General features: G+C 46.5%; 2 protein-coding genes across 3 annotated transcripts in view; one reads left to right on the forward strand and one right to left on the reverse strand.

The window, feature by feature from the left end:
* The window catches only part of FSTL3 (follistatin like 3), a 522081-nt gene that overhangs the window by 89438 nt on the left and 407562 nt on the right, over positions 1-25081 (forward strand). For both annotated transcript variants that reach the window (XM_077254309.1, XM_077254313.1), the window contains exon 2: positions 10935-11120. In XM_077254309.1, the coding sequence (XP_077110424.1) occupies positions 10935-11120 (186 nt within the window). The remainder of the gene's footprint in view (positions 1-10934; positions 11121-25081) is intronic.
* Positions 14319-24229, reverse strand: LOC143766455 (uncharacterized). Its single transcript, XM_077254172.1, has 2 exons — positions 23649-24229; positions 14319-16665 (listed from the first exon to the last, which is right to left on the reverse strand). The coding sequence occupies exon 2, from the start codon at positions 16441-16443 to the stop codon at positions 14515-14517; it is 1929 nt and encodes a 642-aa protein (XP_077110287.1). The 5' UTR covers positions 16444-16665; positions 23649-24229; the 3' UTR covers positions 14319-14514.

Raw genomic sequence — 25081 nt, forward strand, 5'->3', positions numbered from 1 at the left:
CGGCGGGTGCATTGCTTAACCCGAAGGGCATCACCCGATTATCGTAATGACCATCTCATGTGTTTTCCACTCATCCCCAGATCGTATCCTGACAAGGTTGTAAGCCCCACAGAGATCCAACTTGGTAAAAATCCTGGAGCCTCGTAGACTATCAAAGAACTCTGGAATTAAGGGAAGAGAGTAACTGTTCTTTACAGTTATTAAGTTGAGACCGCGGAAGTCGATGCATGGATGAAGAAGAAGAACCCTGCTCCAGCTGGAGAGGAGGACTTCTGGATAAACCCTCAAGCCAAATTCTCCTTGATGTCATTGGACATGGCTTGAGTCTAATTGGGAGAAAGAGGGTAGATCCTATCTCGAGACGGAGTAGATACAGGGATTAGATTAATGGGACAATCATAAGGCCTGTGAGAGGGAAGAGTCTCAGCTTCCTTCTTGTCAAATACATCTGCGAAGGACCTGTAGGCAGAAGGTAACCCGGGTAATGTTGCAGGAGGCCGCAGGGTAGAACCAGGCCATACAGGTTTGAGGCAGTGATTGTGACAGGACTGACTTCATCGAAGGACATCTCAAGACAGCCAATCCAGGACAGGGTCATGGAGGCACAGCCACAGATGACATAGTAGAAATGGAGGAGAAAGATTCGGTAACACGTACAAGTTAATTTTCTCCCTGTGGAGTGCTCCGATTTGATACCAAGAATTTGATCTTTCAGGGGTCTTCCGTCTACGGAGATGATACGACAGGACCACTGCAGAAGAACGATTTGGATCCCGAACCGCCTGACCACAGCTTGCTGGATGAAATTTCCACCAGACCCAGAGTCGAGATAGGCCGTCTTGGAGAACCGCACCTTCCCAAAGGTCACCTGTATGGATATAGTGAGTGGACAAAAGGAATCATTCTCACCCAAGGAGGCCTCTCTTACCTGTCCTAGGTGGAAGAGTTCTTCCAGCCTCTCAGTTCCACGGCATTGACCAGAAGCAGAGCGTCCACCATAAAGATGCGGATTCCTAGCGGGCATCTCCTCCTGCTGATTCCTCTTCACCTTTACGTGATCAAGCTCCATGGGTTCATCCTTAGAGACCAGAGCGGGACAAGGCGGAAACTGAGGATTCAGTGATGAAGATGCTGGATGAGGAAATCGCTTCTCGATAATCCTCTCTGGAGCACTCATGGAGACTTAGGTCAATCCGAATGGAAAGTAATGTGAGATCATCCAGGGTCTCAAGCGGGTCACTAAATGCCAATTCACCCTTGATTCTTATGGAGAACCCTCGCCGTAAGACTCCTACCAGAGGCTCATTGATCCACTTTAGGTCTGAAGCCAGGGTGCGGAAACGGATGGCATACTGAACAACAGAGAGAGAACCCTATTGCAATTGAAGAGAGGCAGAGGTGGCATGACCAGGCTTATCAAATATCTTGCGGAACGTGGCCATGAATACCTGCAGATTTGATTCGATGGGATCATTCCACTCCATTAGGGGGTTGAGCCAGGCTAAAGCCTCCCTTTAGGTGAAAGGGAAGGATAGCCACCTTGGCCATGTCAGTCAGATAATGCAGAGGCAATAAATGAAAATGCAGCAAGCATTGGTTGAGAAATCCTCTGCACAACTTGGTAACCATCGTAAAGAGGAGGCTTGCAGAGACAATGACAGGGTCCTGTAGTGGGCACAACCATTGGATGCTGTACCAGAGGCTGAAGGACTTGGGAAGCAGCAATCAGCTGCACTTTAGTTAACTGATCATCCACAAAGGTCATGTAGTCTAACAAGTGGGTCTGCATCTCACATTGGAGATTGAGTTCCAGATGGAGCTCTGCTAGCTGATTCATGTTGTTGGGCTCTACAGCCTGTTGAGTAGACAGGTGAGTATCCAAGATTTGCATGAAGGTTACTAGCTGGTCCTGGCTCAGATGAAATGCGGCCAGCTCTCCCTGGGCTGAGTATCAGGTAACAGCAGAGTCCACGGCCTGGGCAAACTGTTAATGCCCACAGGGCGTGAGGATATATAGTGGACTCTCTAGACCACTGGTGGTGCAGTGGTAGCTGTATACCCGATACACAAGAGACAGGAGAATGAGCTTCCAAAAACCAAAGATATTTATTTAAAGGAAGCTAAACAAGAGGGAGAGATGCCTGAGGGAAGAACCCTGTGTCCACGACACTGAACCACATAGTACAGTACCAGGCAAGGTATACCCCTATACAGGGATTCCCCCATCACAACACCAGGTGGCCTAAATGCTGCGATACCCGAATCAGAGGGACAACCCGTACAAACCGTATAAACAAGACAGTGGATTACTGGCTCTGTTGGTGGAGAGAATCCCAGAAGCTCTGTGTAATCCCGGAAAGGCTGATCGAGCTGGCAGTGATATCTGGATGGTTCCGTGAGGAGAGGCTTGGTCAGCCTGGAGTGGAAACCGGAGTGTCCAGTAGGATCCAGGATAGGGAACTGCCAGCAGTGGATTCTGAGGACACAGATGTATTGGTATAATGCAAGTAACAGACTTCAGTTTGCAGAGCACAGCAGAGTGTGGCCTGAGCAGGAGGCCATGATCCTAAAGAATGAACATGTTGCCCAGACACCTCCCTTAAGGGGAGGATGCTTTATATGCACAGAGCATCACAGCACAGACAGCCCTAAAAGAGAACAGGTGCCTTGCTACTTTAAGTATGTGCAGGAGGTGGGACACACCTCCTAAGAGCATTTCCAGGAGACCTGGCAAGGGGATGCAGGCTCCTAGCAGAGAAAGGAGCCGCCGATCATCTGTAGCCACAGACACGGTGAGCAGTACCTAGTGGAGCTGTGTGATAGGCGCCATTCTCCATGCACAGTGGAGACAGGACCTGCGGCTGAGGGCATGGCACCTTCTACGACCTGAGCTGGTGTTCCCACAGGATTTAATTCCCTGGAAAACCCTTACTGTCTCTGCGATTGGAGGAGTCGAGCAGACGCTGCCCGTCGCCAAGGTGTATTTGGATTGGGGCTTAGGGAAGAGAGTGCGGGAGGTGGGGGTAACCTCGAATATTCCTGCAAGTTTTTGCTTGGGGTGGCTAGTGTCCCGGTATGTGGCCACTGAACTTCCAAGGCCCGATCCTTTAGACAACAACGTAATGTCGACCCCTGTTGATGTCAATGTAATTAACATGCCTACTGATGTAGATGTGGGGGTGGGTGATGTGTTGTGTCTGTAACGGGGTCTACCAAGCTGGGGTACCTCTTTCAGTACCACCCCATGTTTCAGGAGGTCCACTTTGCATTGGCTGGAGTCTGAATGAAGGACGCTGGCTGGAATTCCTTGATTACATGAGAGCATATAAAAGCTGACTGCTTCTCCACGTATTTCCAGTCTCACAACACTTTATTCACAGAACACAGAATATATGTAACAACAGATACAGAGGGCAGGTCCATTCAACAGCGGCAGGCCAGACATACATTACAATAGCCGCAGGGGGCCAGAGCCTGCTGATATTTACTGTGGGAATTACAAAGGTGGGGGAGGTCAGAAGGGGGATATCTTGTCTCCTCTGCCCAGGGGCGCAGCCTGTGGGATGATGCATTAGGGACATATATCTCATATGGAACCTGTTATATATACAAATTACTGCATAACATATTCTGGGTGCTGGGGGGTTCTGTAACAGTGTCCTTCTCCCCTCGGGGGGGGGGGGAATCAATCAAGCAAGCTGTACTCATGCCTTAGAGTGTAGCCAGCTGGAACCAGTTGTCCTGTAAGGTTGTCACAGAAGGGACGGACAGCAGGCAGACCGCTGTGGAGGGGGAGCGTACAATTGAGGGCGAGGTTGTCCTAGGAGAGGTGGGGCTTTCAGGTGAAGTCTCATTGCAGGTTTCTTCCATGACCGGGATATCAGAGGGCCAGGTTAGTTAGTCTGGACCAGCAACTTGGTCGGAGGCAGAATAGTAGTGGGCACTATGCGCGCTTGCAGCGACTATGGCCACTGTCACTTGCAGTGGTGACGCCGGGGCCAATCAGAGATCCGACAGCTTCTCCTCTTCCAACTAAGTGACTGCCTGGTCAGAAAGAGGCCAGGAGTCAGGTCCCGGGGAACTGACAGAAGTCATAGCGGTGTCTTCCAGTCAAGGGTTTCAGGTGGTGTTGGAAACTGATGACAGCCTGAAAGCTTTCAAGGAGACCTCAAGCCGGTGGTCTGAAACCAAGGTCCTGGGCAATGATCCAGCAGGGTTCATTGGAGGCGTGGCCTAGGAACTGACAGTTGGTGTTGCCCTATCCATTCAGGTCGGAGTTGTTGAGGATGGCGCATGAACGATATCTAGGGTTCAGTAAGACAAAGGCCAGGCTCGCCCAGCATTTCTGCTGGCCCAGCATGGGGGCTGATGTGACTGCCTACTGCCTTTCAGTTGACGGTTGTCAGAGAGTGGGAAAGGCAGGGCACCACCCCAAAGCCCCACTGGTAACTCTTTCCATTATTGAAGAGCTTTTCAGGAGGGTGGCTGCGGATTTTGTCGGCCCGATGGCCACTCCCAGCAGCTCTGGGAAACGCTACGTACTGACGGTAGTAGACTATGGTACCTGAAAGCGGTATTGGGGCTGACGGGGTGGCCAAAGCCTTACAGGAGATATCCTCCCAAGTGGGTTTTGCCCAGGAAATGCTCACCGACAGTGGACCTAGTTCATGTCAACAGCTGATGGAGTCCCTCTTTCAGCAGATACAAGTGCAACATGTGGTGACCAGCCCATACCACCAACAGACCAACGGCCTGTGCGAACTGTTCAAGGGCACCCTGAAGCAGATGCTTAAGATGTTCGTCAACTTCCATGGGCATAACTGGGAGCGGTATTTCCCACACCTATTTGCCTACCTGGAAGTTCCACAGGCCTCAACCGGGTTCTCCGCCTTTGAGTTCCTGTACGGGCGTTGTGTGCAGGGGCCCCTGGCTCTGGTGAAAGAGGTCTGGGAAGATGACTTAGCCACCCCTGGAATGTTGGTCATTGAGTATGTCATGTGCTTCAATGGCACAGATGCTGCACGATAATGTGACGCAAGCCCCGGCAGACCAGAACTAATGGTACAACCAAAATGGTTGTGAGAGCACATACCAGGTGGGTACAAAGGTGAAGGTACTGGTCCCCGTAACCCAGGACAAGCTCCAGGTGGCTTGGGAATGCCCTATCTCATGCACCAGGAACTCAATGTCATAACGTACCTGGTCACCCTGGATCATGCTAGGTGAAGGCGTACCCAATAGTGATGAGCGAATATACTCATTACTCAAGATTTCTCGAGCATGCTCGGGGGTCCTCCGAGTATTTTTTAGTGCTCGGAGATTTAGTTTTTCTTGCCGTAGCTGATTTACATCTGTTAGCCAGCAAAAGTACATGTGGGGGTTGCCTGGTTGCTAGGGAATCCCCACATGTACTTATGCTGGCTAACAGATTGTAAATCATTCAGCTGCGGCAAGAAAAACTAAATCACTAAGCACTAAAGAATACTCAGAGGACCCCTGAGCATGCTCGAGAAATCTCTAGTAATGAGTATATTCGCTCATCACTAGTACGCAATGCCGTGTATCATTGACCTGCTCAATCAGTTGGCCAGGGCCAAGTACCTGACCATCATGGATCTGAGCCGGGGATATTGGCAGATTCCCCTGACCAGTGAGGTGTGGGAATGCTCTGTCTTTATCACCCAATTCAGATTGTAAGAGTCCACAGTAATGCCATTCAGCATAAAGAATGCCCCTGCCACTTTTCAGCAGATGGTGAACACGCTGCTCAAGGGACTTGAAAGGTACGTGGCTGCGTAACTGGACAACGCTACCATATTCAGTCCCACCTGGGAGGATAGCTTAGAGCAGGCTTGACCATTAAGCCGGAAAAATGCCTGCTGGGTATGAGTGAGGTCCACTACCTGTGCCACCAGGTAGTTGGGGGGGCTCTAAAGCAGGATCCCGGGAAGGTGGATGCCATCGCATCCTGGACCACCTGCAGGACCAAAAAATAGGTTGTAACGGGTTCTACCGTGCTGGAGTACCTCTTTCAGTACCACCCCGTGTTTCATTAGGTCCACTCTGCTTTGGCTGGAGTCTGAATGAAGGACACAGGTGGCCAGAGCCTGCCGATATTTACTGTGGGAATTACAAAGGTGGGGGAGGTCAGAAGGGGGATATCTTGTCCCCTCTGCCCAGGGGCGCAGCCTGTGGGCTGATGCATTAGGGACATGCATCTCACATGGAACCTATTATACATACATATAACTGCCCAACATATTCTAGGTGCTGGGGGGTTCCGTAACACAGGTCATGTCCTTTTTGGGGACCGATAGTAGCCTGGCACTATAGCCAACACTATAGTAGCCTTTCAAAGCCCCTGACCGACCTCACCAAAAATAAGCTGCCCTCCACAGTGAATTGGACAAGCGACTGTGAGACAGCCTTCTGGGCACTGAACACTGCCCTTTCCAGCTTTCTGGTACTACAAGCAGCTGACTTTACACTGCCATTTGTTGTACAGACTTATGCCAGTGACTTTGGCCTCAGTGCTGTGCTCAGCCAGGTTGACTTTATGGGCCAAGAACACCCCATTTTACCTGAGCTGGAAGCCCCTGTCGTGGGAGGTGGCCTACTCTTCGATAGAGAAGGAATGTCCGGCAATAGTGTGGGCCCTGCAACATCTGCAGATGTACTTGTACGGATGCTAATTCACTATGGAAATGGACTACAACATCCTCAGCTGGTTACACACTGTATCCAGAATGAATTGGAGGTTGCCACTCTAGAGCCTGCGCTCCAGTAGTACCACTTCGCTATTTGCCACAAGAAGGGCAGTGACCATGGGCACGCCGACAGGTTATCCAAACGAGGAGAGGTTGCGGGCAGGCCTGTGAGAGATCACCAGAAAGTGCTGCCCCCTAGCACCGTCTGAAGGGGGAAGGTGTGAAGAATATTGGAGATATAATTTCTTGCCAATCACTTGTATAATATTTGGCATGGGATTATAAAACTCTCTTTCTTTCTTTTGTCCAATAGGGACTCAGCAGGAAGCCTCAAGGAGAAAGCTGGCACCTACGTCAGCATGGGGGGTCAAGCCTCCAAAGGCTGTGAGTGACAAATCTCACACAATTCTTTGCAATATGCTGAAGCCTTCAAAGAACATTCTAGAAACATAATTCCATAAGTTATGGAGATACTATACATCCTAGCCGTATATCTTGTATATTTCCGAGATCTGCAGAACACAGTGAATGCCTTTCAGGGTCTCAATCCGTTCTAGCACACCAGGGAGAGAAGTTGGAATGGCTAGTAAGAACCAGATAGAAAAGTTGTGTCATAGCAGGGGCGCGGCCGGATCTATCAGCACCAAAACCGCCTCCCTAGGATCGTCCATTAAAGAGTTATGAATGACCTTAGGTTTTGGAGTTTTTAGCTGCTAGAGGAAAGGAGAGGGGATTTAGATTCAACTCAGAGAGCAGGAGGGGAATGACCCAAAGGGGATGTAGGCTATAGTATAAGGCCATGTGGTCTCTTCCTCTGGTATGCATGTGTCCCACTTCGAAATGGGTCACGTTGAGTAACGTGCCGTGAAGGACCTAGAAGCCAGCTGGCAGCCCATTCCCCCTGCGGCCCAGCACACACATAATCTAACATCAGATGGATAATTGACATTCTTCTGCTTATATTTTATGTTCTAACACTATTGTATTTACATAAATAATAATAATAAATAATAAATGTATAACCATTGTCTATATAATGTATTGTCTAATGTGCCCTTAAGGCGATTAAATACATAGTTTAACCTTGGGCTGCTCTTTTATCTCAATCCACATGTCCGTTTCTCGGTTTAACATTCCATGCTACCCGGGTTGGTTTCTGGCATGATATAATCTCATTAACAGACTAGGCTTATATCTAAAGAGGAACTGGTGGCAGCCCTACCAGACTGGCAGCGGTCTGTTGCACTGGTGCTATTGAAGGGACCTCTCAGCTTGTCAGGGTTGTGAGCAAGTTAGGTGCCAGTTCAGTGACCGTGTTTGCCACAACCTCTCCCTCCCTGGGCTTGTGTGGATAGGGGGCATTTGTGTAAAACTGTACGAAGCAGCTGACCTTACCTTTCCCCAGGTGGTGTGGAACATCACTTTGGTGAAAGTGGGGAGACCGCATTACGTGATCCATCTGACATAATTGTGATGTCAGGCAGAGTGGCGAAGTGCGGGTTCTTCACAGTACCCCTTACTTAACCAGCTGAGCGAAAGCGGACAGCTGGGAGCTGATGTTTATAGTCTGGGAAGGGCGTAATAAACATGGATCTTCGAAGGCTGTTTATATCAGCTTACAGCTGTCTGTGTAACATTTTCTAGTTATTAACAAGCGGTGACCCCCCAAAAATGACTTGGGGTCCCCCCTATTTTTAATAAATAGCGAAGGCCAAATAGGTATTGGCCCCCTCACAGACTAATAACAAAAGCACTCAGCCACCCAGAAATGGCTCATCCATTAGACGCACCAATTCTGGTGCTTTGCCTTGGCTCTTCCCACTTGCCCTTAATATAAACAACAGCCCCCAGCTGTTCGCTTTCCCTCAGCTGGTTAAGAAAATTAAGGGGGACCCCCACTTCTATTTTTTCTTTTTTTTTTTTCTATTTATCTATTCTATTCTGATGGTTCATGCTGTGAATTTACTGTGCTCGGCAGATGAAATGATTTCATGATAAGTGTGCCGTGAAATTTTTTTTTTTTCTCGCAACCATTGACTTGCATTACAGAGACTTGTCCAATATACGTGGCCAAACATGCTGCAATTTTTTTCTCAGTTCGATCTAAGCTGAGAAAAAAAATTGCAGATGAACGAACACATAATTATTGACTAGCACTAGTCAGAGTGCAATCTGATTTTTTTATGGGATTGCACCTGTCCGTTTTAAACACAAATGAATATGAGCCCTAAAAGAAAGTAACAAGTACTGGAAAGAACATTATCATACATTACTACACGTTCAGTAGTAGTGTTTTCACTGGACATAAAAGAAGAGTCAGAGTGTAGGATCTTTGAATGAAAGGATAATGTAAGCATAAATATAAAATATCAATGACTTAATATGTAATAGGCAAAATAAACATATAATACTGGAATGCTATGATAAACAGTGAACAGGTAATAAATACAGTAAAAGGTATAAAAGGAACGATGCTGAAGCTTGTGTAATAGAAATAAAATAACTTCAGAGTGCTTATTTAATTTGTTGAGGTGAACACATGAACCTTTTAATGTTTTCACAATGTTTTTAATGTTTTCATGTTAAAGGGGTTGTCCACTACTTGGACAATTCCTTCTCAATCTGAATGTTTTACCCCGTTAAATTAAAAACACTTATACTCAGCTTCCATGCTGGCGCCGTTCTCGGTCTCTGCGCTTGCATTCACGTCAGGTTGTTATGTCTCGTCCTTCGGATGCATACGTAATAAAGAGAAAGTTAGAGCAGCAGCTTCTCTCTCACCTCTTTTTTACTTATGCGTCCGAAGGTGGGGACAGTGATGCCAGCACTGATTGGGCGTAGGACTCACATGACATAACAACCTAATGTGAGCCCCGGGAATTTGAGTACCGACACCTCTGGAACAGTTCAGACTCGGGAGATGAGTATAAATATTTTTATCTTAACATCAGATTGAGAAGGGGTTGTCGTAGTAGTGAACAATCGATTTAAACATTTCTCTAATTATGCCTTAGTATTTTAACTAATCATTTTTGAAAGTTTGGATTTTCTGCTGAACATGGATTGTGAAATGTTGATGTTACATAAGGCCACCATGTGCACATGTTGAGTATTTGGTTAAGTTTTTGCTTCAGTATTTGTAAGCCAAAGCAGGAGTGGGTAAAAATGTAGAAGTGGTGCACGTGTTTCAATTATATTTTTCACTATTCCTCTGATTGTCCCACTCCTGATTTTGGCCTAGAGATACTGAGGTAAAATACTGACCAAATAGTCAACGTGTCTACGTGGCTTAACAAGGGTTTTACACATTTTTTCATGATAACATTATTTCTTTTCAAAGGATATATTAAGTAAATTTTTGAGTGTATTACAGTATATTGGTGGCAATTCTAAAGGTACCTTCACACGAAGCGACGCTGCAGCGATAGCGACAACGATGTCGATCGCTGCAGCGTCGCTGTTTGGTCGCTGGAGAGCTGTCACACAGACCGCTCTCCAGCGATCAACTATGCCGAGGTCCCCTGGTAACCAGGGTAAACATCGGGTAACTAAGCGCAGGGCCGCGCTTAGTAACCCGATGTTTACCCTGGTTACCAGCGTAAAATCTAAAAAAAACAAACAGTACATACTTACATTCACGTCCCCCTGCGTCCACTTCCTGACTGACTGAGCGCCGTACAGTGAGAGCAGAGCGGTGACGTCACCGCTGTGCTGCTTTCACTTTCACTTTGCGGCGCTGAGTCAGAGGAGGAAGCAGACTGCAGGGGACGCAATGTGAGTATGTGCTGTTTGTTTTTTTTACATTTTACGCTAGTAACCAGGGTAAACATCGGGTAACTAAGCGCGGCCCTGCGCTTAGTAACCCGATGTTTACCCTGGTTACCAGTGTAAAATATCGCTGGTATCGTTGCTTTTGCTTTCAAACACAACGATACACAGCGATCGGACGACCAAATAAAGTTCTGGACTTTATTCAGCGACCAGCGACATCACAGCAGGATCCTGATCGCTGCTGCGTGTCAAACGAAACGATATCGCTAGCGAGGACGCTGCAACGTCACGGATTGCTAGCGATATCGTTATAATGTCGTTTCGTGTGAAGGTACCTTAAGTATCATAATTTATAGTGCTAAGGTCATTGCTGTTTAATTATGGATTTACTATGTAAAAGCAATGCTGTAATTTTCTCATTATTATACATTTTACTATTGTGCTTACATCTTACAGGTGGCACTTGTTGGCTTCTACAGAGTTCTAGTTCGACGTGCAGCTTAATGTTGCTCACTGCAGTGACATGGGATGAGTGCTGTAGCGATGGACACCTTGACACAGCCTGGTCTAATTACACTGATCCAATGAACAAAATTAGCCTTTTGGGCTTTCTTGGACTGGTCAATTGTCAACCTTGCAGAGGTGAGTGACACCGAGTAGGTTAATCCACAACAATGTAATTTGTAACATGCAAAGGGAACTTTAGTCCCTTCACCCCAAGCCTGTTTTCACCTTCATGACAATTTTGACCAGTGTCACTTTATGAGGTAGTAACTCTAGAATGCTTCAGCAGATCACTGATTCTGAGATTGTTTTCTCGTTACATATGGTCAATATGACTTGCGTTTATATGTGATAAAATCTGAAATTTGGCAAAAATTTAGCAATTTTAACCCCTTTCTGTCCTCGGACGCAATAGTACATCTGAGGACAGGACCCCCGCTTTGATGCGGGCTCTGGCGGTGAGCCCGCATCAAAGCCGGAACATGTCAGAGGGATCTGCTCGCGCCTATTAACTAGTTAAATTAACAGCCTATTAACAGCTGCATTTACCTAGGGCTTCCAGCCATTGGGCTGGAAATGTGCGCATCGCTGACCCCCGTCACGTGACCACCCAACCCGGAATAACAAGAAATGGAGATGCCAAGGGTATTGGAAATTTGCGCAATTTTTTTTTTTCTTAGCAAAGTTTGGATTTTTTTTTGCCACTTAGATAAAAAATAACCTAGACATGTTTGATGTCTATGAACTCAAAATGACCTGGACAATCATAATAGCAGGTCAGGTTTAGCATTTAGTGAACTTATCAAAAAAGCCAAATAAAAAATAGGTGTGGGATTGCACTTTTTTGCAATTTCACCGTACTTGGATTCTTTTTCCCGTTTTCTAGTACATGACATGCTAAAACCAATGATGTTGTTCAAAAGTAAAACTCGCCCTCACATGGCCATATTGACTGAAAAATAAAAAAAGTTATGGCTCTGGGAAAAAAGGGAGCGAAAAAAACTGGGGTCATTAAGGGGTTAAATCTTTTAGTCTTAAATACCTTAAATCAAAGAGTTAGGTCACACAAAACAGTTAATAACATTTCCCACATGCGCAATTTTTTAAACGTAATTTTTTTTGTTACAAAGTTAGGCCGGCGTCACACTAGCGAGTTTTACGGACGTATGAGCGCATAAACTACGTCCGTAAAATACGCATTGCACACGGCCCAATGAATCTCTATGTCCCAGCTCCTATCTGCCGTATATTACACATCCGTAATATATGGTCTTGTACGGCCGTAGAAAATTGCAGCATGCTGCGTTTGTCACCGTATTGCGCAAAAAATTCGCCAATGAAAGTCTATGGAGGCAAGAAAAATACGGATTACACACGGACCAGCAGTGTGACTTGCGAGAAATACGCACCGGTGTTAGAGAAAAGCCGGTAATTCAATTGCCGGCTTTTCATTTCTCCTTCCCAAAGCCGACAGGATATGAGACATGGTTTACATACAGTAAACCATCTCATATCCCTTTTTTTTTTTTGCATATTCCACACTACTAATGTTAGTAGTATGTATGTGCAAAATTTGGGTGCGGTAGCTTGTAAAATAAAGGGTTAAATGGCGGAAAAAATTGGCGTGGGCTCCCGCGCAATTTTCTCCGCCAGAGTGGTAAAGCCAGTGACTGAGGGCAGATATTAATATCCTAGAGAGGGTCCATGGTTATTGGCCCCCCCTGGCTACAAACATCTGCCCCCAGCCACATATCATGTCGGGTTTGTGAAGGAGAAATGATAAGCCGGCAATTGAATTACTGGCTTTTCTGCTATATCGCGCTGAAGTAAATCTAAATATATATATATATATATATATATATATATATACATGTGTCTCAATGACACATATATATATATATATATATATATATATATATATATGTATATACTGTATATATGTTTTAACGAACATTTGAGGCCAAAAAGCCATTAGATGTCGGTTTTGCAAGCCTGCGAGAAAATCTCGCAGTACGGATGCCATACGGATTACATACGGAGGATGCGCAAAATACGCTGCCACACTCTGCCTACGGATGACATGCGGATCACTATTTTGGGAACATTTCTGCGTATTACGGCCGTAAAAAACGGACCGTATTTACATACGCTGAGTCTGACGCCGGCCTTAGAGGAATTAAAAGTTGAGCAGTGATTTGAGTGTACAACAAAATTTACGAAACCATTTTTTAAGGACCACATCACATTTGAAGTGACTTTAAGGTGTCTGTATGACAAAAAATGCCATTCTAAAAACTGCACCCTTCAAGTTCCTCAAAACCACATTCGAGAAGTTTATTAACCCTTCAGGTGCTTCACAGGAACTTAAGCATTGTGGAAGGAAAAAACGAACGTTTAACTTTTTTTCACAACATTTTTAATTTAGACTCACATTTTTTTATTTTCACAAGGGTAACAGGAAAAAAATTAACCCCCAAATTGTTGTGCAATTTCTCTTGAGTACGCCAATTTCTCACATGTGGAGGAAAACTACTGTTTGGGCGCATAGCAGGGCTCGGAAGGGAAGGAACACCATTTGACTTTTTGAAGGCAAAATTGTCTGGATTTGAGAGTGGACGCCATGTTGCGTTTAGAGAGCCCATGATGTACCTAAACAGTGGAAACCACCTACAAGTGACCCCATTTTTGAAAACTAGACACCACTAGATGTGTGGTGAGCACCTTGAACCACCAGGTGCTTCACAGAAGTTTATAGCATAGAGCCGTGAAAATAAAAAAATCATATTTTTTCGACAAAAATTTTCTTCTAGCCCCAATTTTTTTAATTTTTATTATGGTAATGTCGGGGACGTAGTACGACAATTAATCCTCATTCACCAGTCATTCCAAATTGTAATGTGAGCGCAGAACATCTGGTACCGAAAAAGAAATGATTCAGACACGTAGCTGATTCAATCTTTGCTGATGCTCTGGCGTTCAGCTCAGTGGGTAGCCGAGCAGCAACTGTGCTTTATTTTCCAATACATAGTACTAAAAAGGGAATGCAATGGGTGGGGTTTAAGCAGCATACATCTAGTGCTTAGTCTCTCTGATTCGTCGAACGTCTCCTGGTGAATTCCTCCTCTTCTGCTCATTCCTTTAGTTTCGTTTCTGAGGAAATGAATCTTAGGCTTCGGACACTAAAACCTAAAACGAAACTAAGCTCTGGCGGCCATCTTTAAATACAATTACATTTGCATTAACTAACAGATAGGAAAAACTTATTGTTTCACAGTATAAAAGTATAGCAGTACAAAAAGAGTATAAAGTTATATAAAAGTATAAAAATATATAAGAAAATACATTTTCACCTTGACAATCCCCCCTAAACACTAAGTTTTTCCCTTAAAGAAGGATCCTTCGAGACTGTCCATGTGATGGGAAAAGGGGAGATGGATTTCTTCATCCAGACACCTCAGAAACTCTCCCCTAGCGAGAGGCCTCCAGGCAGCTGAACCCTTCACTAACCTCACATGGAGTTCTCCCACTGTCCCTAAACTAAATCTCTTAGCATCATCTGAGAATGAGGGGTTTTGTCTACTCTCTTGAGAGGAATATACTTAGGGATCTCCCCTGGATCAGTACCATTGTACTCTGGTGGGTCTACTTCTTGATTGAGGAAGGTACCAGTCGGAGTTGCTTTGACAATGACCTTTTTGTACAAGGGAATAACACAACAGAGAATTATCGATCCAATTACAAGGAGGGCAATCAGTACCAGACAGGCCTGTTGAAAGAATCCCTTGAGCCCACCCAACCAACTGGAAAAGAAGGATGTGTCTACTCCGGCATTAGTTTTCAATTCTGCTGCTAACCCAGTTATCTTTTTAAGGGCTATCATGGTTTTTCCATTCACTCCAGTGTTCTGAGGGATATAGGTACAACACTCCTCTCCCACCATCCCACAAACTCCTCCTTTCTCAGCTAAAATCATATCAAGGGCTAGTCGGTTTTGAAGAGTCATTCTAGTGTTAGGGCCCAATTCTTCAACTATACCCTGGAAGGCATCTTGGCTAAAATTGACAAACCTTTGTTCACTGTAATATATGTAATTGATCCATTCAACATTTTTATTAATCTGCACCTGTGGGATTATAGAAGCAAAGCCGGCATAAATCTGGTTCTGGGCTTTAAACTGGTCCGGTACCCCCCTTGGCACTCCAATGGCATCAATATATACTAATGGATCTTCTTCATAACTCATGTGGAGCTGATCGAGACTTCTCCTCTTTCTGGTAGGTTCATCAGGTATCTTTGGATCCCAAGGTAAAATCTTGAACTGCATGGCTAGTTTAACAAGGGTGCATTGGCCTATCCAGGCATTAGGCAACCTAGGACGGAGCTTACCATCCCCACATAACCAATAAATGTCGTACATATAATGTGTATGTTTGATTAGCAAGTCAGTAGCTAAAGAACTGTTCTCCCTGCAGAAACCTGTCTCGAAGATCCCTACTGGTGTACCTGTAGTGTTATAGGAATTGTAGCAGGTGTAATTGTCAGCTAATACGATTACTTCTCCTGGAACCTTTAGTTTGGGTTTCTCATGAATTAGTGGGACATAGTCTGGGCAATCAGTAGGCTTCAAACCTTTCAACAGATTCATAACACAGGCAGTGATGTTGTCATCAGGGAAAAGCAATGCATGTGTGTAGAGGTGCGTATTCGCAGCAGCACAAGCAATACATCCTACAGAGATATTCTGGACTTTTACATTGTATCTTACCCATTCTAACCATAGGTTTTTCCTTGGGGCTGTTTGTGTCTCTATGGAGAAAACCTCTTGCCAACTGAGACCTGGAATAGGGATCACTTCATTGACTACTTTTTGCAAACGCTCACCTGGGCCTGTTTTAGGTGTACTGGTAACAGGGGCCTTGGTTGGTCTAGAGCTAATATCCTGGAGCTGTATATGGCCTAAATACGAATGGGGTCCAGCACTAAATACATAATTATAATTCCTTCCCAGTACAAACGTCTGCAGATCAGCAGATTGGGCGTTTTCAAGATTCAGGAGGAGGGGGTGACAACTTTTACCCCATTTACAGCCCCTAAGTGGTTGCAGAAGGGCTGTAAGATGCATTCTCTCACGGAGAGTCCTACCCGTTCTATCCTTAGGGAACATGGCTTCGCTAGGTTTATATCCCCAATCTTTCCCTGTACTCCAGGCAGCATCTGTCCAATAATGACAATTATCATTGTATTGTCTGGTAACACACATATAAAACTGGATAGTTCCCTCTACTATCCGTTCAGTGTCAAGGCACTTGACTACATCACAGAAATCAAATCGCCAGATATTCACCGGGGCTGTCAGATTTACCCAGAGAATAGTGGGGCCAGAATTCTTATTTACAACAGAGGCCGAATAGGTAGGGGCGAGGATGGCCCCCAGTCCCAAGGTCAAAAACAACAGCAACATTTCCCTTCAGTCACTTCTGTGATTAAACACTGGTTCGGTCTCTTTTGCAGTGTGAAGCGTGAATCCAGGTGCTCTTTCCTTCAAGTTTTACTGCAGTGGGGGTGACCAGGATCACTGTGTGAGGTCCTTCAAATCTTGGCTGGAGACAATCTCTGCGCACAAACTTTTTCACATACACCAAGTCTCCTGGCACAAAGTCATGGACCACGTCACCTGTGGATTCTGGAAGAGAAGCAGAAACTGTAGAGTGGGTGTTAGACAATTGCTTAGACAATGCAATCACAAATTGTACAACTTTATCATTTGTCTCAGACAACTCTTGAGGCCTAATATCTCCTATTTTAGGTGGAGCACCGAAAAGAATCTCAAAGGGAGTCAGGCCGTGTTTTCCCTGTGGGGTGTGTCTGATATGGTATAAGACCACAGGGAGCAAATCTGGCCATGGGAGTGGGTGGTCCTGGCTCATTTTAAGCAACTGTGTCTTAATTGTGGAGTTCATTCTCTCAACTTTGGCTGAACTGGAGGGGTGATAAGGGGTGTGTAGACCCAAATCTGTCCCTAACATGTGCCACAATTCCTCGTAGACATTGGCAGTGAAGGCTGGGCCTTGATCTGATTCAACGACTTTGGGTATTCCAAATCTGCACGAAATTTCAGTGATGAGCTTCTTAGCTGTAGTTTTGGCAGTCATATTGGTCACTGGGTAGGCTTCAGGCCATCCTGAGAACATATCCACAGCCACTAGGACGTACTCATACTTTCCTGACTTGGGCATTTGAATATGATCAACCTGGATTCTCTGCCAAGGGTAATCTGGTTTGGCAAGATGCTGAAGTGGAACCTTGGCGGTGGCTGTTGGGTTACAAATGGCACAGACTGGGCAGGCTCTTGAGTAAGCTGTGACAGTGGTAGAGATTCCTGGGGCCCAGTAAAGCTTCTTGATACAGGCTAGTGCTTGGTTCTTTCCTCGATGAGTTGATCCATGAGCCCATGCTGCGACGGCTGGATACATTCTTTTGGGTAGACAGGGTCTCCCATCCACCTTATAGAGTCTAGGAAATTCGTATTGTCCGGCCGAACTACGATTCCCATGAATGGCTCCTGCAGCTTCCCACTGTTTCTTTTCTTCTCTAGAAGTCAACTTTTGTTCTTCCCACAATCTTTCTTCAGGTGGTCGAGCTGGCTTCCAGCCAGATCCGGTGGCAGGGTATTCCATTTCCATGTCTTCTATCAACTTCTTCTTTCTTCGGGCTTCAGACTTCTCAAAGTCTCGTTCTTCTTCGGCTTGGGTAGCTTCTTTGGTTGCTTGTTCCTTTGTTTGTGCTCTGGTAAGCACAGGCATCACGGGTGTAGCAGTGTCTTTCCAACAGGGTTTTTCTGGTGCTGTTTCTTCTTCTTCCCACTTTGCTGAGACATTCTTTATGGCAGCAGCTTTGGCAGCTTGGTCTGCTAAATGGTTTCCTCTAGTTTCCTTCGAATTGACTTTCCCATGAGCTTTGACCTTGATCACCGCAATCTGTGCGGGGAGCTCTAGTGCCTTCATCAGGGCTTTAATCCTTAGTGCATGTTTAACAGGGGTTCCTGTAGCCGTAATGAACCCTCGGGATTTCCATAGGAATCCGAAATCGTGACAGATTCCATAGCCGTATCTTGAGTCAGTGTAGACATTGGCCGTTTTCCCTTCTGCTAGATAACATGCTTGTTGTAGGGCCACAAGTTCGGCTTCCTGTGCTGACAGGTGAGGTGGTAGAGCTTCAGCCAGAAGGACTTCTGTGTCAGTGGTGACAGCATATCCAGTGTGGAACTTGCCATAAGAGTCTGCAAATCGGGATCCATCAGTCCATAGTTGCAAATCAGGGTTGAGGAGTTCCTGAGTTACCACATTCTGTGGTGCAGAAATTTCTTGCTCCAGTGCTTTTACACAGTCATGTGGGTCACCAGGTGATCTCCAGTCTGGTAAGTCCTTATACCATTCAGGTAACTCCCCCCTAGAATGTGGAAGCAAAGTGGCTGGGTTGATAGTAGTACATTTCTGGAAAGTGATGTTGGAAGGCAGAAGTAGAGAGCACTGAAGCCTGAGATGTCTTTGGCTCGTCAGATGCTTAGGAGATGTTTGTTGAAGGACGGCAGAGAGATCATGTCCAGCTTGAATGACCAAGTCATGACCAAGGGCTATGTCAGCAGACTTGTCCAGGAGAACATGGGCCGCATGTACAGCCTTGAGACAGGATGGAGCAGTTCTAGCAACAGGGTCTAGTCTGGCTGAGTAGTAGGCCAGAGGACGGAAACGATCAACATGTTTCTGTGCTAGCACACCAGAGGCATATCCTTCAGACTCTGAAACAAAGAGGTGGAACGGCTGAGTGTAGTCAGGGAGACCCAGAGCAGGGGCACTGACAACAGCTTCCTTGAGAGTCTCAAAACAGTCCTTTTGCTGAGCATAGATATACGGATTTTCAGCATGTTCCCAATCTGGTCCTCCAGTTTTAAGACAGTCATACAAGGGTTGCATGAGTCTTGAAGCATCCGGAATCCACTGTCTGCAGTAGGTAATGAGTCCTAGAAAAGACTGCATAGCAGAGTACGTCTTCGGATAAGGGATGTCCTCGATGGCATGTTTCCTGTCCTCGGTGAGGTGTCTCGAACCTTGAGAGATGCAGTGTCCGAGGAAGACAACTTTCTCTTTGCACCACTGGACCTTGGCCTTTGAGACTTTGCAGTTGGCAGAGTGGAGGAAGAGGAGTAAAGACTCAGAAGCAGCAAACAGATTCTCTTCAGTTCCACAGAGGAGTAGGTCATCAACATACTGGAGAAGCGTGACATGAAGATTCTGTAACACCCACGGATCCAGGGTCATCTTCATAGCATGAGTGAACTGGTTAGGGGAGTTCTGGGCACCTTGAGGTGTCCTGGTCCAGGTTAGCTGAGATCCTTGAAACGTGAAAGCAAATAAGAACTGTGAGTCTTCATGAAGCGGGACACTGAAGAAAGCATTAGCCAGGTCAATGACGGTGAAGAGTGTTGCTGAAGTAGGCACTTGGGAAAGCAAGGTGTTGGGGTTGGGTACCACAGGAGTTTCCAAGATGGTGGCTGAATTGACTGCTCTGAGGTCCTGTACGAGTCTGTATCTCGGAGGGTCTCCAGGAGCTGTCTTTTTCTTTACCGGAAACAGGGGCGTGTTGCAGGGTGAAACACATCTGATTAGCACTCCAGACCGCAGGAGGGAGGTAATTTGAACTCCAAGGCTCTGCTCTTGGGCAGCCTTAAGTGGATACTGAGGTAGTCTGGGGTACGGATGCCCAGGTTTGAGGTGTACTTTTACTGGAGGCACTTTGAGCAGACCCACATCTTCAGGTCCAGTTGACCACAGAGCGGTAGGTACATTGGGCAAATCCGGGGAAGGTGTCGTTTGCAGAGTCATCATCATCAGAGGGAAGGCTTTAAGGACACAACGATCTTCAGCGCCTTGTTGTGAGGCAGGGTCCTGTAACTGCAGTTCCATCCCTTGATCACCGAAGGTGATGGTAGCATGAAGTCTTTGAAGGTGATCAGCTCCTAGAAGGTTGACAGGGCAGGTTTCAGACACCAGAAATTTGGCAAAAACACCAGAGAAAGGGCCAGCTGAGACAGGAACAGTGAGTGGTGATGAGGTTTGTTGGCCTTCAACTCCAATACACGTGAGGAAATCTGAAGACAGGGAAATTGTAGGAGGCAGCTGAGATGAAGAGATAACAGAGGTGGCCGCCCCAGTGTCCACTAAGAACTTGAGAGGTTGGCTGTCCACTTCCAGGGTCACTGTACCGCAAGATGAAGAAGTACAGGTGGCGGGAAAAGTGGGCACCGGTTGGCCTGAACTTCATGAGTGTGGAGGAGGGAGTCTCCGAGGGTGCTCCTTGTGGGGGCAATCTCTTCTCATGTGGGCAGGGTTGCCACACTCCCAACACAGAGGTCTCCCTTGGTCATCACGAAATGGTCTATCCCTGTAGTTTCGGCCTTGGGGCCCCCTCGGCCTTAAAGATGGTGGTCCATACCGATCCTGAGCCTGGTACACCATAACAGGTACTTCTGAAGCCTCTGCCATATACATGGCTGGTTTCTTCTTTCCTTTGTCCTTCTGCGCTTCCTTCTCTGCTTCCTTTGCTGCTTCTTTCTCTGCTTCTTTCTCTTCCCTTTGAAGCAATTTCTGATAACTCTTCACAACAGTAAGGGCCTGTTTTAGGGGACCATCAGGTAATTCGGGACGAAGCTTCATGACCTTATCCTTCAGTGGATCTTCCAGACCATCAATAAAAGCACGGACCAACAAGGCTGCCTGCGTCTTCACATGAGTTGAATAACCCAAATCTTCAAATTGCATAGTTAGTCTGGCAGCATATTTCTCCACAGCTTCTCCAGATTCTTGTCGTATATCCTGTATTGATCCTGCTTCGTCACAGAGACGATCCTGGGCCCACTTTGTGAGTTGAGCAATAAACTCCTTTCCAGACTTGAACTTGTTGAGAGGTCCTGCTTTAGTGGAATCCAGTTCCTTCATGATGGTGGGGAGGAAATATTCGGAGGCTCTGATAGAGGTAATACCTGATAGATCAGACCATGTAGCCCCATAGATGCTCCTAATCTGCTCCAGTCTCCTCACATACTGCATGGGAAATTTGTCTGGGTCACATAACTTGCTGACAATAGCATCAATCTGTACCGGAGTGAAGGGTTTGTACTTCAGCTTCAGTTCTTCTTCTTCGTCATGTGTCACTACCTCGCCCTCCGGGGCAGTTGGGGGTGCTGTGGGTGTTACCTCATCCAGAGGCTTTATACCCGTATGCATCAGTGGCACCATGTATTCAGCTACCAAGGGCATGATGCCCTCTAATCCAGACTCGTGGTAACAGACGATTCTGACTTCTTGTAAGTCTAGATTTGGGGTTGATTGGAGGCAATTCTTGATGACTTCAACATGTTCCTTCATACAGGGGCCCAGTGGGTATCCAAAGAGTCCTGAAGATATCAATGGTACAGCCAAAGTTCTACGAGGAAGTGTATCTCTCCCTAGCCGTCCTGCAAGAATGACCACTGTCTGCAGGGCAGTCTGCAACATTGTACGGCAGTGTTCGGGTGTCCTGTTGTCGTATATAGGGCCTGCAGTGTGTAGCACTATATCACAGGGCAAATTCCCTCCCTGGGTAGTCATAGCATCTCCTGGATGCAAGGGACCATAATTGACAAGGTAGGCCTGACACTCTTGGGCTATGGATGGGCCCCCCTTTTTAGCTATCTGTTGGGCCAAACCACCTCTATGTGACAGGGCAGAATTAGCTGGGTTCACTATGGCTCCCACCTGGTGTGTAAGTATGTCCCCATAACCCACTGAGAAGAGAACCTGGGAGCCCTGAGGTGTGATGTAATAACGTGAATGACAGGGGAACCAGATTTCGGGGTCATGGGGCAGCTTAGAAGATTTGTTGAGAGGGGTAGGTAGTGGGCTCCTTCCAGGCTGGGGGGATTCGAATGGACCTAATAGCATTGGCAGGGCAGGGGGAATTATGGCGGCCTGGTTGTCCAGGTCTTCTGATTCTTCATCATCTCCGATAGCTTGGCGTCTCTTACGTATTACGGACTGGAAAGCTGCACTGCCGGTCAGAGCTTCGAGGGTAAAGGGACCCTGACCTGGCGTGTTTACAAATATCACAGTGGGTTGCACTGGGAGACTAGACTCCGAGACTGAAGTGGATACGGGAACATTGGAGGTGGAGGCAGCATCAGTCGATGCTGGGGGTTTCTCAGGAAGTGGTGGTCCCTGATAGTACTCGCCGGAAAGTGTTACCAGCGGACATAGTGGCTGGGGAGGAATTCCAGGTGCACCAAGATGGCTGCCGGTGGAGGCGTGGCATGCCCCACTTCCGGGGGAAGTTTCGGGTGCACCAAGATGGCCGCTGGAGGAAGTGTGGCATGCCCCACTTCCTCCCATGATCTGGGCGGACCCCTGAGGACGGCCCGCCCCACACACACGGCAGATTTCCACCCAGTTTGGATTCTGCACGCCACAAGCAGGACACACCCACGCTTCTGGAGAGTTTGGCCCATCGCCATTATAGGGTGGTGGTTGGGACTGCATTTTCATCACCAGTGGCACGGCGGCCATTTTACAATCTGTAAGATCACAGTTCAAAGGCATTTTATAACCAAACACGGGCTCCGCATTATCTGATCCACCCTCCCCATCGACTTCTTTCCATCCTTCATTTTTCAAGCCCCGCGCAACTCGCAGATGAGCTTGTGCTTGTTCTAACAATCCTTTATCTTTCAACATGCCTCGTTTGTTCTCTATGAGATTATTCCACATAGCCGGCTGTAGTCTCCCTGACGAGGGCAATCCTACATGCTTATACAATCTCTCAACATTCTTGACTGCCTTCTTGCCCTCCCGTGACTCAACTATTGTCCTGACTTCCACAGCATCCTCATCTAACTTGTGGGGCACGGATTTCTTCTGCTTTAAGAGACGCAACATGACTCTTACAGAATACTGTGATTTTCTGCAGTAAAACCACTAGCAGCGATATTCAACGCTGGTGTCCCACAATACGGAAACTCGCTCAACGTATTAGAAAAAGATTTTCTGTCCCTAACATGAACACCAGCGTTTAACAGACTATCCTGCTACGATATTCCAACCGTTGGGAGGCAGCCTCCTAATGAGACCCCTCCACAAAAATTCTGGTGGTCCCGTATGGAGCGTCTTAATTACCGGTTTCTGGTGGTCCCGTTTCGGGACGTCTTAATTACCTATTCTGGTGGTTCCATACGGGGCGTCTTAATTACCTATTTGTACTCAAAATTCTGGTGGTCCCTGACTTGGGACGTCTTAATTACCGGTTAGTACAATATCACAGAGGCTGCGTCTCCTATCCCTTTCTCTAAGCCGCCCCACAATCTACAACTGGCTCAATTTTTCAGTCCACTTCACTACTAGACAATAGTCACGGGTAGGATGGTTGAATGGAGTACAATGACCGGTGAGGGAGGTGTGGTGTACAGAGGTCGCACAGGATGCGAGTCTCTCAGTTGCTGGTTCAGAGCGTGGCACAGGATCACGTTTGATCTCACCACTCGATCATTCACCTCCCGGACCCAAAGAGACCACAGACAAACCAATAACGGCTGAGACACTAGCAAGTGTGACACATACAATGTATATGATCGCCACTTACCGCGTGCAGAGGGTGATCAGTCCTCGAGGTCAGCCACTACGGGTATCATCCACAGACATCCAGGCATGGGTCCAGAGAGTCTCGGATCGCTGGCCACGGCCCCCGTTGGGCTCCAAAATTGTCGGGGACGTAGTACGACAATTAATCCTCATTCACCAGTCATTCCAAATTGTAATGTGAGCGCAGAACATCTGGTACCGAAAAAGAAATGATTCAGACACGTAGCTGATTCAATCTTTGCTGATGCTCTGGCGTTCAGCTCAGTGGGTAGCCGAGCAGCAACTGTGCTTTATTTTCCAATACATAGTACTAAAAAGGGAATGCAATGGGTGGGGTTTAAGCAGCATACATCTAGTGCTTAGTCTCTCTGATTCGTCGAACGTCTCCTGGTGAATTCCTCCTCTTCTGCTCATTCCTTTAGTTTCGTTTCTGAGGAAATGAATCTTAGGCTTCGGACACTAAAACCTAAAACGAAACTAAGCTCTGGCGGCCATCTTTAAATACAATTACATTTGCATTAACTAACAGATAGGAAAAACTTATTGTTTCACAGTATAAAAGTATAGCAGTACAAAAAGAGTATAAAGTTATATAAAAGTATAAAAATATATAAGAAAATACATTTTCACCTTGACAGTAACAGGAGAAAATGGAACCCAAAATGTGTTGTTCAGTTTCTCCTGGGTATGCTGATACCCTATATGTTGGGGAAAACTACTGTTTGGGTGCACGGCAGGGCTCAGAAAAGGAGAGATGTTTGGAAGTCAGACTTTGATTGAATGGTCTGTAGGCGTCATGTCGCATTTGGAGAGCTCCTGATGTTCCTAAACAGTGGAAGTCCCCATTAGTGACACTATACTGGAATTGAACTAGTGTTTTCCTGGTATGTGAATTTTTTTAATGAGGTGGCGTCTGTGAGTTTTGTAGAGTGCATCTGGTTGGCATACGTGAGAAGTGTAGAGTGCATCAGGTTGGCATATGTGAGTTGTGTAAGTCAGAAATAATTTTATTAGTCCATAGATAAGTGGTAGACTCTGGAACAATCTTTCATACACAGACCAGGTTTGTCAGGGCAGGTGTCACAATGATAAATGGTGTATTTTCATATCACCCTTCTGTAACACACTTTGCACCTTTTTAGCGACCTTCCTCTCTTTACAGCTTGAGGGACATCACCGGGGAGATGTTGCTGTAGTACAACATGGGCACCCTCAGTTCTGGAAGTACTGTGGCCCGCTGCTTCCTGACTGCCAAATATTAGGGCCTTGATCGCTACTTCTTGTAACTGAAGAAAGGTCCCAGTCTGGCCTGCACATCGTCATGGCACAAAAGAGTTTTACATTGCCATCTGTATGATGTGCACGACTGGAGGACTTGGTCAGAGAGATCAAATCCATGTTCTTATTGTACCCCAGTACACAGTTTGGTGGACC

The sequence above is a fragment of the Ranitomeya variabilis genome, chromosome 1 (assembly GCF_051348905.1).
Source record: "Ranitomeya variabilis isolate aRanVar5 chromosome 1, aRanVar5.hap1, whole genome shotgun sequence".
NCBI lineage: Eukaryota > Metazoa > Chordata > Amphibia > Anura > Dendrobatidae > Ranitomeya > Ranitomeya variabilis.